The sequence below is a fragment of the Ascaphus truei genome, chromosome 2 (assembly GCF_040206685.1).
Source record: "Ascaphus truei isolate aAscTru1 chromosome 2, aAscTru1.hap1, whole genome shotgun sequence".
Taxonomy (NCBI): domain Eukaryota; kingdom Metazoa; phylum Chordata; class Amphibia; order Anura; family Ascaphidae; genus Ascaphus; species Ascaphus truei.
Window position 1 is genome coordinate 468807568 of NC_134484.1, and position 13798 is coordinate 468821365.

The following is a 13798-nucleotide window of genomic DNA, read 5'->3' on the forward strand; positions in this document are numbered from 1 at the left end:
TGAACATACATTTTCATGACATGACAAGGTGTAAACCACATTCCTGGACCGCAGTCCAGTTAACCCCTTGCCTCCCTGGTGAGGTCTGGGGGTGGCCATATGGGGTGCAACCCCTTTAATACCGGGCCAACCCCCTCTCCCTCTACAATGTGCTATAAATGAAATAGCAAAAACCGGTGTGCATAGAGGATAAGCAGCAAGTGTCCCGTAAGTACAGCCCATGGTGTGTGTGAGGCCGGTGCAACCACCACCTCACCTGCACTCCGTCGGGATATGCTTACTAACATACTCCATGCAGAGGGACAAAAGACTCAAAGACTCAAAGCACTCTGTGCTATTGGAATGCAGTACATAATACAAACGCACATAAAATATCGGCGAAAATCAGCAAATACCCTAACTAATCAGCACCTAAACATCATATATTCTACCATGCCCAAAAAAACCTAACATGTTTAGGTGCTGATTAGTTAGGGTATTTGCTGATTTTGGCCGATATTTTATGTGAGTTTGTATTATGTACTGCATTCCAATAGCACAGAGTGCTTGGATTCTTTTGTCCCTCTGCATGGAGTATGTTAATTGGGGTCTGAGTATAAAATGGCTGATCCCAACCTTATATACACTGGCGACACACTTTATTCGAGCTCGGCTAGTCCCACGAATTCGGGTATACCCGGGGTGTATTGAGGTTTGTGACTGTTTTCTGCCCGAGTGCATTGGGTTATTTTCCAGGCAGGGATTGAAGCATTTTATTCCCGCTGGCTGCAATACTGCACAGTATAAATATATATACTGCATTACAATTCATGAATTTATGCCATCTGGTAGACACGCGAAGCATTGCAACCTATTAAATCCTAATCATTATCGTTTACCAGATCAGTCGCCCGTCAGCCAGGCATGAACCCAGGCTGGGAAGGCAAACACAACGGGCTTGTCAGAGGTGAGGAGCGGCGCATTCCAGGTATCTGCCAGGTACATTCTGGGTATTTGCTCGAATAAAGTGTGTCGGGGCAGTACTCAGGGGGGTGTGAGCAACAATCCACCCCAGTACCTGGTCATACCATAACCATGTGACCTTCAAGCAATTTCAATAACTAAGGCAGGGCCAACTATATCCTTTAAAAGTGCAACATAATAGACACAATAGTGTGACTAACTCACCTGTACTGAGGCCTTGTGGGGATTTAACCCCTACACTGCTGCAGCACCAGGACTGACATGCACGGACAATTGAATTTCTAGCAGGGTGCTATATTCTCCCCTTAGTGAAAATCCTCACCCACCTCGCAAAAAAATAATAGTTGCATAATATAATATACAAAAATACAATTTGCATAATACAATACACATAATAGCAATATAGTATTACAAAATGCACTAAAAAATTCAGTACACATACCAGGTAACCTCCTGTGAGGAACCTTACTTAAATAACACAGCCGTGTTACAGATATATACCATCCTACATGGATAATTTACATTCTATCTAGTTTATAAAGAGAATATATAGAAAATATACATAAGAACGCATTCACCCTAATCATTCTTGCTACTTACGTAACCTCCTACTGAGGAACTATACCACACAAACGTCATAATATATTATAACAGCTACCTAATACATCACAAAGCATTTGCCCAATTTGGGCGAACCGCTCACGTGATGCCCCAGTGAGCTGAATAATCAAAGTTGCTTGCCTCTGCAAGCAGCTAAGCGCTACGCATGCGTAGACGCTCGCTCACATTGGCCACACACAGGGCTACAAACAGGGGGGGTTCTGCCAGGGTTGGTGTCCCGGGCCCGGTGACTCAGTGGTGCCCGGTGGCCGCTGCCGGGCCCATGTCAAAAAAGTGTCTGAAAAAAATAGCCGTCATTTTTGCTCCCCCCTGCAGTAGGGGCCCGGGCGGCCGGGCCTTAACCCACACTCTCCCCGAGTCCACAGCCACGCTCCTCAGTCCCTCCCACCGTCCCCAGGCCCCCCCCCCCCCACTGTCATCCCCTCGGCTACCCTGCTGTAGAAGCCCGGGGCGGGCCTTAACATGCGTTCTCCCTAGCCATGCTCCTCAGCCCCTCCCACCATCCTCAGGCCCCTCCCCACCATCCCCAGGCCCCTTCTAGAATCCCCTCAGCCTCAGCTCCCCCTGCAGTAGGAGCCCGGTGGGCCTTCACCCACGCTCTCCCCAGCGACGCTCCTCAGCTCCCCTCCCCCCAACATCCCCAGACCCCTACCGGCATCCCCTCGGCCTCAACTCTGGGTGTTCGGCCTTCACCCGCGCTCTCCCCAGCCCCCCCTCCCCCCACCATCGCCAGGCCCCTCCACCGTCCCCAGGCCCCTACCGGCATCCCTTCGGCCTCAGCTCCCCCTGCAGGAGGGGCCCGGGCGAGCCTTCATCTACGCTCTCCCCAGACACGCTCCTCAGCCCTCCTTGACCCCCACCATCCCCAGGCCCCTCCACTGTCTTCAGACCCCTACCGGCATGCTCTCGACTCCCCCATTCCCATCCTACCGTCCGGCATCCTTCCCCACCCTTCAGTCCCAGGCCCTACTAGGATCCGTCACCCCAGTGCCCTCCCCAGCTAGGCGGCTCCTCAGACCCCCCACCGGCAGCCGGACCCCGTAGCCACCGGTCCTGACCATCCCCAAGGTATGTCTACTTTTTTATATGTATTGGGGAGTGATGGTCTTTTTATATGTATTGGGGGAGTGATGGTCTTTTTATATGTATTGGGGGAGTGATTGGTCTTTTTATATGTATTGGGGGAGTGGGGGTCTTTTTATATGTATTGGGGGAGTTGGGGTCTTTTTATATGTATTGGGGGAGTGATGGTCTTTTTATATGTATTGGGGGAGTGGGGGTCTTTTTATATGTATTGGGGGAGTTGGGGTCTTTTTATATGTATTGGGGTGGACTCGAGAGAAGGCGCTGCAATCTTAGGAGGTTGCGCATTCGCAGGAGCACTCGCGGGCGGCCATAACTGCAGGCGCATGCGCAGTCGGATAGGCGCATGGGGTGGCAGATAGGGACAGAGCCAGCGGGGACTACAGCCCCAGCAGGCACAGGGGCCAGCGCACACGTGGCCAAGCAGGGCCAATATGAGGACAGGGATCTCGGCAGCAGAGTGGATACATTTTGCGCGCTGGAGAAGCAGAGGCAGTTGATCCTGGGAGCTAGAGAGGGGAGGTACGTGTGCAGGGGTCAGTAACCCTCTTGCATTAATGCAGTATACCCCTACGCCCCAGATAAGGCCCTGAGTCATCACCAGCTTGTGGTTGCTGTAGGGAAGGCCCTCAGTTAGGGACATTTCCTTTAGTACTCAGTGATAGTCAGGGACACAGCTGCTGTGCTGAATATCCTGATAACCCTAGTCTGGGACCAGACTATTGGACTGCCATCTGGCCAACCTCTTCTGTGGAGTTCCGGATCTCGCTGAGGACCTCGTGGAGCAGCGGATCCTTTTTGAAGTAGCCAGCGTGTCCGGGTGCTGGAGCGCCCGGCAGGTATTTCATAAGTGCACCAACATACTGGTACCTTACAGGTGCTGATCACGCCTTAGGGTGGGTTATTTGGGGACACTCAAGGGTTAAGTGACCAAGGGACTGGGTCGGTACATTGGACACGGTGTGGGAATACACGGTGGTGAGTCAACGCTTATATGGAGGGAAAGGGTTATTGTTAACGTGCTGATTATTATTCATGTGCATTCTGTGTGACACCTGTGTAAAGGTTATCAAGTTAATCTAAGAGCTGTTGTTACTGTTTCCTTGCTGGGGTTATCTCATAGTATTGGGATCCTGGGCAGGTGGAGGCGCTGCCAATTAATATATTCATTGCCCCAGGCTCCCAGTGGCGGAGGCTCAGATTTTTGTGAGCCATACAGGTATATGCAGCATCTTGGTAAAATGGAAAGAGGGTTACATATGTATTGGCGAGGTGGGGGTCATTTTATATGTATTGGGGGGGGGCTTGGAGGTATTTTTTATATGTATTCGGAGGGTTTGGGGGTATTTTTATATGTATTGGGGGTTTGGGGGTATTTTTATATGTATTAGGGGCTTGGGGGTATTTTTATATGTATTAGGGGCTTGGGGGTATTTTTATATGGGTTGGGGTATTTTTTATATGTATTGGGGAAGGGTTTTTTTATATGGTGTGTTTGGTATGTGTATGTATGGGGGGGTTATATGTATTGTTTTTTTTATATGTATTGGGTTGGTGGGTTTTTTGTAAGCATTTGGGGGGGGGGGTTAGCATGTATTTGGTGGTGGGAAGATTTTCGCATTGGGGTGGGAAGTTTTTTGGTATATATCTTTTGGGGGGAATTGTGTGAGGGGGAGGGAATTGTGTGAGGGGGTGGGAATGAGTGAGCATGGGGTAATTGACGGAGAGAGGGGGTGAGGGAAGAAAAAAGGGAGTAAGAGTGAGGAAAAGAGGGAGTAAGAGTGAGATGCAGGGGAGAGAAATACATGCAAGGTGGGAGACAGAAAGGAGAGAAATACATGGGAAGATGGGGGGGGGGGAGAGAGGAGGCTCGGGAGGTGTGAAATGGGGAGTGCTATACACAGTCAAGATTCTGTTATCTCACTACTCAGGAGTCTGGCTGGTGTAGGGCATTCTGGGAAATGTAGTCTTTGTGCTGCAGTAATGCATTAATGCGGCAGGCAGAGCGGTGCTGTTATGGACTACATTTCCCAGCTGTGCAATGTAAATGAGGCTTTACACTGTAGCCGGTTTAGCAGTGTAGCTGGGTGCTGAAGGAGCTGTGCAATGTGCTGCAGCCTGTGCCTGCTCCCTGTGCAGCCAGACTTCCGTTGTCTGCTCTGGGAGCTCCTCCCTTCCTCCTCCTGAGGGATCAGGCTGCTGCCTCACTCTCAGATCCTCCAAGTCTCAATGAGATCTCCAAAGTGATCCACTGCAAGGGAAGGGAGGGGGAGGCTGGCACCCTCACTGCCTGCACTGCTGAGCACAGGGGGTCTGCATCCGGTTATACCCAGGGAGGGACACAGGGAAATGGCTGCTGGATCTCCTGCTCAGGTACAGAAGTCTTTGTATTATTATTATTACACAGCAGGGTGTCTCAGTATGAAGCCCCCTATTCTATTCCTGCAGGGTCACAGCTCAGGGTAGAGGTGCTGCAGTTGCAGGGGTCTTGGGGGAGGGGCGGCGGCCCTCACCCACGCTTGTTCTTGTCTGTCACATAAAGTCTGTCTCTCCCGGTCACACAATCTCTCTCTTTCCTTCAGTGTCACATAATGTCTCTCTCGTTCCTTCTGTGTCACATGATGTCTCTCGTTCCTTCTGTGTCACATAATGTCTCTCCCTGTCCTTCTGCGTCACGTAGGCCTCGTCCAGGGTGGCGCTGAGCGGGCGGGCGCGCTCACGCTGGACACATTGCGACAATGCACGTGGCCTGCGTGAGCGGACGGGCACGCCTGCTCGGCGCTCAGCCGCTTGCCGAGCAAGCAAAATTGATTTGCCCAATCGCCCAAATTGATCGCCCAATGAGGGCGAACCAGCTCTGTGACGCCGTGGCCGCGCCCCCAGATGCGCGCGCACCTAGCTGACCAGGAATCGCCCGGCCTTACCAGGAATCGCCCGCCCGTCCTGTTTCCACCCTGGACGAGGCTCCAAGAGACTGTTCATGGTCCCAAGGTTAAACAAAGTATCCGGCCGCTCCTCTCTCACCGTGCACCCCAAAACTGGAACAGTCTACCGGAGACTCTCTCAGTCGCCACCAGTCTAAGTTCTTTCAAAACTAAAGCTGTCTCACATTTTAATCTGGTCTATAACTTCTTATAGGCCTACAACATATTATTTCATGCAATGTCTTGTATATGTAGCAGGGTTCCCCCTGGGCCCCCTTACCTCCGCATCGGGGACTCCCGCGGTGTGTCGGGGAGCTGCGGGGGCGATCGCGTTGCCGGGGGCTCCCCGCGGCATCTGTGACAGGGCTCTCTCCCTCTCTCTCTCTCCCTCTCCGTTTCTGTCTCTGTCTCTCTCTCTCTCTCTGTGTGTGTCTCTCTCTCTCTCTGTGTGTGTCTCTCTCTCTCTTGTGTGTCTCTCTCTCTCTCTCTTGTGTGTCTCTCTCTCTCTCTCTCGTGTCTCTCTCTCTCTCGTGTCTCTCTCTCTCGTGTCTCTCTCTCTCGTGTCTCTCTCTCTCGTGTCTCTCTTGTGTGTCTCTCTCTCTCGTGTCTCTCTCTCTCGTGTCTCTCTTGTGTGTCTCTCTCTCTCGTGTCTCTCTCTCGTGTCTCTCTCTCTCGTGTCTCTCTCTCGTGTCTCTCTCTCTCGTGTCTCTCTCTCTCGTGTCTCTCTCTCTCTCTGTGTGTCTCTCTCTCTCTCTCGTGTCTCTCTCTCTCTCTGTCTCTCTCTCGTGTCTCTCTCTCTCGTGTCTCTCTCTCTCGTGTCTCTCTCTCTCGTGTCTCTCTCTCTCGTGTCTCTCTCTCTCTCTCGTGTCTCTCTCTCTCTCTCTCGTGTCTCTCTCTCTCTCTCTCGTGTCTCTCTCTCTCTCTCGTGTCTCTCTCTCTCTCTCGTGTCTCTCTCTCTCTCTCGTGTCTCTCTCTCTCTCTCGTGTCTCTCTCTCTCTCTCGTGTCTCTCTCTCTCTCTCGTGTCTCTCTCTCTCTCTCGTGTCTCTCTCTCTCGTGTCTCTCTCTCTCGTGTCTCTCTCTCTCGTGTCTCTCTCTCTCATATTAATTTATTTATAAAATGTGTTACCAGGAAGTAATACATTGAGAGTTAATTTTCGTTTTCAGGTATGTCCTGGGCACAGAGTTCTGATGACAGATACATGGTTACAAATACACAGTTACATTAAGTGAACAGGGTTATACATTCGGTATAGACATTGCATGAACAGTTAATGATAATATGTTATAGGCGTATAGGAAGAGTTACAGACCAGATTCAAATGTGAGACAGCTTTAGTTTTGAAAGAACTTAGACTGGTGGCGGCTTTTAGCGTCTGATGTAGATTGTTCCAGATGTGAGGTGCATGGTAAGAGGAGGAGGAGAGGCACCTCTCTTTGTTGAGCCTTGGGACCATGAACAGTCTTTTGGAGTCAGAACTCGGATGATTAGTGCTGCATGTGGTAGGGGTGAGGAGCTTGTTCAGAGAGATGGGTAGGTTGCCGAGAGTTTTTGAAGGCAAGACCGGAAAGGTGAACTTTGCACCTAGACTCAAGTGATGGCCAATCTAGTTCTTTGAGCATTTCGCAGTGATGTGTGTTATAGTTACATTGGAGGACAAAGCGGCATATTGAATTGTAGAGGGTGTCTAGTTTGCCAAGGTTAGTTTGGGGTGCTGTGCCAGATACTATGTCCCAATAGTCTATAATTATTAGCATCTGCTGTGCGATGCGCTTTCGGACCAGTGGGCTTAGGGATGATCTGTTCCTATAAAATACACCTAGTTTGGTATAAGTTTTGGATGTCCGGGTATCAATGTGCAACCCAAATGTTAAATGGGAGTCAAACCATATGCCCAGATATTTTAAACTAGTGACGGGGGCTAGGATGGAATAGAGTTGTTTCTGATCTGAAGCTCTGTCATTGGTAGCTTCAGAAGTTTAGCTTGTCCCAAATATCATTGTTACAGTCTTGTCAGTGTTTAAAAACAGTTTGTTTTGGAAATTCCAGTTTGAGTCTCAAATGATCAGATTGAAGTACGGGTTCAAGGTCGGAGATGCTATTGCTGTGTGCATAGAGGATTGTGTCATACGCATACATGTGTATTGAAGCTCCTTTACAAGCTGTAGGAAGATCATTGATGAACACTGAGACGATTAGGGGTCCCAGGACAAAGCCTTGCTGGACACTGCAGGTGATGTCCAAGGGAATGGAGCTAGAACCCAAGAGACACAGAGGATGAAAAAGGAGGAAGGTGGTGGTGAGGAAGGGGGGGGTGAAGGTGAGGAGGGGGGGGGGTGAAGGTGAGGAGGGGGGGGGGGGTGAAGGTGAGGAGGGGGGGGGGTGAAGGTGAGGAGGGGGGGGGTGAAGGTGAGGAGGGGGCGGTGAAGGGGAGGAGGAGTAGCGGGGGCGGTGAAGGTGAGGAGGAGTGGGGGCGTGATGGTGGTGAGGAGGGGGCGCATGACGGTGAAGGGGAGGGTGTGGCGTGACAGTGAAGAGGGTGTGGCGTGACGGTGAAGAGGAGGGGGGAGCGTGACGGTGAAGAGGAGGGGGGAGCGTGACGGTGAAGAGGAGGGGGGAGCGTGACGGTGAAGAGGAGGGGGGAGCGTGACGGTGAAGAGGAGGGGGGAGCGTGACGGTGAAGAGGAGGGGGGAGCGTGACGGTGAAGAGGAGGGGGGAGCGTGACGGTGAAGAGGAGGGGGGAGCGTGACGGTGAAGAGGAGGGGGGAGCGTGACGGTGAGGAAGGAGGTGGAGGGGGGTAATGGTGAGGAAGGAGGAGGGGGTGGGGGTGTGAGAGGATGAGGGCGTTGCAACAATCTTGGAAGTAGTGGGAGGGAAACATTAAGATCAGTATAGCTCACCCTGTATGACTGCAGGTATGTTATTTATAAGTGATCTGACCGTTATGCCATTTTGTTTCTAAATTTCTCTCCACGTATGCACGAATTTGCATTATTTCATATTCTATTTCATTAAAAAAAAATGCTGGCAGAGCGCTCAATCCCCTAACCCCTCCCCAGAATTCCACCCACCCCCCTGTATCTGTCCCCAAGCTCTGTCTGTCCTATCAATGGCCCCTGTATCTATCCCCAAGCTCTCTGTGCTATTAATGTCCCCTGTCTCTGTCCCCAAGCTGTCTCTGTCCTATCAATGCCCCCTGTATCTGTCCCCAAGCTTTCTCTGTACTATCAGTGCCCCCTGTATCTGTCCCCAAGCTCTGTCTGTACTATCAGTGCCCCCTGTATCTGTCCCCAAGCTGTCTCTGTACTACCAATGCCCCCTGTATCTGTCCCCAAGCTGTCTCTGTACTATCAGTGCCCCCTGTATCTGTCTATCTTGCTTGGAGTGGCTACCGGAACCCCATACAGAGGTATCTCTGGAAGCAGGAGGAACCCAGAACAGAAATTAATGGGGTTCAGCTCTTAAACACCCCTGTTTCAAGAGAAAAAAGTGCACGCTCTATGTGTAAAATCTATGAGACAATTTTAATCAACTGAACAAATCTAAAAACAACACACTCACAAACGCCAGGATATAGTAAGCATGTTATGAGCTATACTCATGCTCCATCACTGCAGCAGGTAAGGTGGTGGTCTCCCGCTGCACACCAAGACACCAACCGCAGATCCGGGAACCAGTGTGTGACACCACCTCCAAATGGGGTCCTAATGAAACAAACAGTTTGCGTCTCCCCAAATCGTCTAACGTGAGGCTGTGAACATGCGTGCTTGCAACAACGTCCCTCGTCCTCACGCTAGATGAGTTGGGAGTCACTACGGGCCTGCGGAGGCAGGGGTATAGTCACTATACTCCTCCCCAGAGGGAAGGCCCCTATCTCAGGCTCCCAGTCGTGACCTGCCTTCCTCATGGGGAAGGACAACAACAACTAACCTTAGGGCGGTCCTGCCCTTAAGTACTGCCAGAGGGCGGGCATCCCGTTGGCCCAGCCACAACAGGATATGCCACCCCGTGCTGTCACTTAAGCGCAGCACCAATGAAGGGGGAAAACACCATTATAACTGCTGGCAGACCTGGGAACACCAGGGTTTACTGCCAGCCCATAGGGTAGATTTAGGCCTCGTTCAGGGTGTCAGAGGCAGGAGTTGGAGGGCGGGCGTTCGCGAGGGCGGGCGGCAGTCTGCTGGGCGATGTGTGTTCATCCCCAGCAGACTTTTTCAGGAGTTGAGGAGGCGGGGAGGGGGCGGGGCTACAGACGTGAGGTTAGGGATCCAAGTTGCAGTCTTGAAATCATTCTCAAGAACGATTTAATTGGCTGCTGAGGTCCCAGTGACGACTTGGGTTGTTTATTGAAACTGTAGCCAGCGGCAACTCCTGGCTTCGGAGGCAGGGCAGTTGCTACCCTGACAACCAGTATTCAATTTGAATACTTTGTGTCCCACGGCAGCTCGCAAGGCAGCACGTCCTCCCTCCAAAGCCTGCAACCTGAACGAGGCTTTAGTAGCCAGGGGATACCCCGCTACACTTGCATAAACTGTTACAGGAGAAGGTCACAGACAACGTCTGCAACATTTATCCTGAAACACATTAACCCCTGATCCCTCAAGTGCTGGAACAAGGTTTACAATACAGATATACATACATCTACCCTATTTCCTCGATTCTTAGGCCTCGGTCCCGCTGCGCTCGGTGGCGCGGGCGGCCACACGCGAGTTCCCCACCAGCAGGGGAATCCTGCGGAGCCGGTCCCGGTCCCCCCTGGCTGCACAGCTTACTACACGTTGTAGCGCGTCAGCCGCTATGGGATACAAGAGAATGGTGTTCCCTAGCGTTGACGCGTCATGTGGTGTGGCTGTGAGAGATCTCTCTGCAAGGAGGGGGGGGCGTGATCTCTCTGTGCGGAGGAAGGGGCGTGATCTCTGCGCGATGGGGGGGCGTGATCTCTCTGCACGGAGGGGCGTGGGGCTTGATCTCTCTGCACGGAGGGGAGGGGGGGGGCGTGATCTTTCTGCACGGAGGGGAGGAGGGTGGGGCGTGATCTCTGCACGGAGGGGAGGGGGGGGCGTGATCTCTCTGCACGGAGGGGAGGTGGGGCGTGATTTCTCTGCAAGGAGGGGGGGCGTGATCTCTCTGCGTGGGGGGGGGGCGTGATCTCTGCACGGAGGAAGGGGCGTGATCGCAGCAATGTTTGCTGCACACAGAAAACCCGGCCGGCATCTCCAGCAGCGCCCCTTAGCTGTTTTTTTTTTCTCAGTACATCAATTGTAAGACGCAGTCCTATTTCAGCCATGTGAAAAAGGGGGGAAAAAGTGTGTCTTACAATCGAGGAAATACGGTATAACCTAATATTATACAACTGTACTATTGACGGGTAGGGGTGATGGCAGGTATTCTGGAACCAGGGCCACGTGTTGGATGTGGATGAGGCCAGATAGCTTAACTCGTCCCCTTTTGAAACCATTGGAATAACCCAATCTCAGCTAGGAGAATTGGTAGGTTGCCAGGGTAACCAGCTACAGGCTGTGTGGAGAAGGAACATGTTACAAAATGTATCAATTACACAGGCACTGTGTGTTTTCAGAGCAGAGAAGCGTGCAACTGAAATATAGAAGGCTAGCAGGCTGAGCTGCAAGGGGGGGGGGGGAACAGCAATGAACAATCCTGTTCCAGGACAGCAGGCTTAACCTTTATTAACAGCAGCCATCTTTACCCCTACCGTCACACACCGCGTCATTTTTTATAGATTAGGTCCATCCCACGTGCTCACACTGTTATTTTTTGGTTAATACATTTGATATATCCATCTTAGTATTGTTGTTTGCACCATAGATAACATATATATTTCTTCACTAAATAGGTAATTCTTAGTAGAAACATAAATTCACTAGCATAGTTGTGCGTGCGTGCGTGCACGTGTGTGTGTTTGTGTTTAGGGAAAAGAAGTATAGGAACACTAAGAAAAGAAGAAATAATGTCTAAACTACAATAAATACCCAAACCAACAAACTACTTACAGATTTCTGACCCTCCCAATAGTGATAATGTGCTACAGTGAATTAACATGTATCCTATTTCAATGTGCTACAATCACCAGAATAATGTGTGTGTGTATATCTACTCAAACCCTCCAAGGGGCGCTCTTGGAACGGTTGGTAATGAACATGATCAAATAGTCCACATAAAGGGCCAGTTTGATCGTTTGGGAGCCTGTAAGCAGACGAGTGATGGCGTTTCTTAATGCCATGGCTAGTGGGTCCTGCAATTTGTTTTAATGCCCCAGCAAAGGCAAGCAGATATCGCTGGAGTGCTTCCGAAAAGAAATATAATAATAACAGTAGAAAGTATTGGCAATCCTGCTAGGGAAGATTACATAAGCAAAGGATATAGGCCCATATTTACTAAGGAGTCTTCTGCATGAGATGGCTTCCAGTACTGGGCAACACCATGCAGACCATTGACTTGAATAGGCTGCAAATGACCTTCCAGCGCCGGACAGTTTCTTATGGCTGAAGACTGCTTAGTAAAACTGGCTTAAAATTCGTTCAAATGCTCTAATATACAACAGTGCAGAGTATCACTGCATACTCGGAGCCACGTAGAATGGGTACTCAACCAGAGAAACGGGTAGGGTCTCCAGAAAGGTATGAGTGCAGATCTCACGGTCCTTGATATCCCAACCATCAACAGGGAAGACCTGACACGATGAGGTGAACCAGTTATACAAACAGAACACATTAAACATTGGGGAAAGGAACCCCTGCTTAACACCGCTTATTATCTGATGCACGGGGGAGAAAGGGAATGTGAAGACGTGGACCAGACCATTGGGTAGGCAGACGGGCTGGACCACATGGTCCTTTATCTGTAGACCGTTAACATGCTTTTAGCACTGGGCTTCCTGTTCTCCACTCATCCCTCTCTTTCTGTTCCCAGGTCCCTCCGACGTTTGATGACGTAGCTGTCTATTTCTCGCAGAGTGAGTGGAAGAGTCTCAGCGTCTCTCAGAAGGAGCTGTACAAGAGCGTCATGCTGGACAACTATGAGTGTTTGGTTTCATTAGGTAAAGGCCCCTCTGCTATCCTTTCCCCTCAGTAATGACCGTGTATTTCTAAGGCCGAGCGTATAGTCGCGGAGTTGCTACGTGCGCGCACACATCAAGCACACTCCAGTACATGGCTATACCAGTGAGCCAAGTGCCTGTGCCCCTGCAGGCGTAGAGGCGCGTTGACGCGGCAGCATTTTGAGGAGACGAAAAAAATTGTCTTATCAGGCGGCTTCCGCGTCACGTGAGCTGGTTCAGCCAATGAGGGCAAACCGCCTTCGTGATGCCCCCGCATCGCCACCCCAATCTCCTGAAGCCAAGTGCACATATCGCTGGGGCTGCAGGAGTGCGCGCGGTTGCACAGACAGTATAAGCTCGGCCTAACTCTGTGTGGTGGGATCTGCTCCGTGTTCTTCCTTCAGCTCCAGAAGAGCCTGCAAAGCATTGTGATGGGATTATGTTAACCCCTTTGCTGCCAGAAAGGTCAGCCACACACTGCTCTGCAATAGCAGCAACAAGGTTAAAGGAGCAGTGACATATTTAGTTGCTTAAATGTAGGTGACTTTTTCTTTTTTGAAAAAGTAACACAAATTGTGCACTTATAAGTAGGCCTATCTGTAAAATGTTTAATACATGTAACTTTTCCAAGGTGTTTCTTTTTTTTTTTTATGCCTACGGTTTGTTAATAATGAAATATTTAATGTACATTGATTATTTCTTCTTTTGCTCTTTGTAACGTAATTATGGGGCCATCATTAGTTCAACAGATAAGTAGCTGATAACAATTTTTACAGATCTTCTGAATTTATTGTTATTTTCATTGTGGGCGAAGCTTTATAATGATTGTTTACATAAGTTGCCATACGCCCCAGGCTATATATTCCTGGCCCCAGTATTATAAGTCCTGGTAAGAACAGGCAGTGCTGGGGTTAAACTCCTCTCACATGGGCCAGCATGTGAGCCTCAATACTGGGATGTTATTTTGGAAGCATGTGTCAGGGGGGTTGGGCTCACTCCAGAGGTAATGCCCAGTTACTGGGGCTTAGGAGTGGGACATACTCCTGGTGTAACAGATGGCTCCCTTTCAAATGTAGTGTCTTCCCAAGTGTAGCCTGCTCCTTAGTTAGTAGGTGGTGTGTCTACCTTGCTCCATCAGGGGGTAAGGAG

General features: G+C 50.5%; 1 protein-coding gene across 1 annotated transcript in view; it reads left to right on the forward strand.

The window, feature by feature from the left end:
* Positions 1-13798, forward strand: part of LOC142488293 (uncharacterized) — a 192641-nt gene that overhangs the window by 149386 nt on the left and 29457 nt on the right. Inside the window, 2 exon segments of the mRNA XM_075588665.1 lie at positions 4920-5040; positions 12523-12649. Coding sequence (XP_075444780.1) covers positions 4920-5040; positions 12523-12649 — 248 coding nt within the window.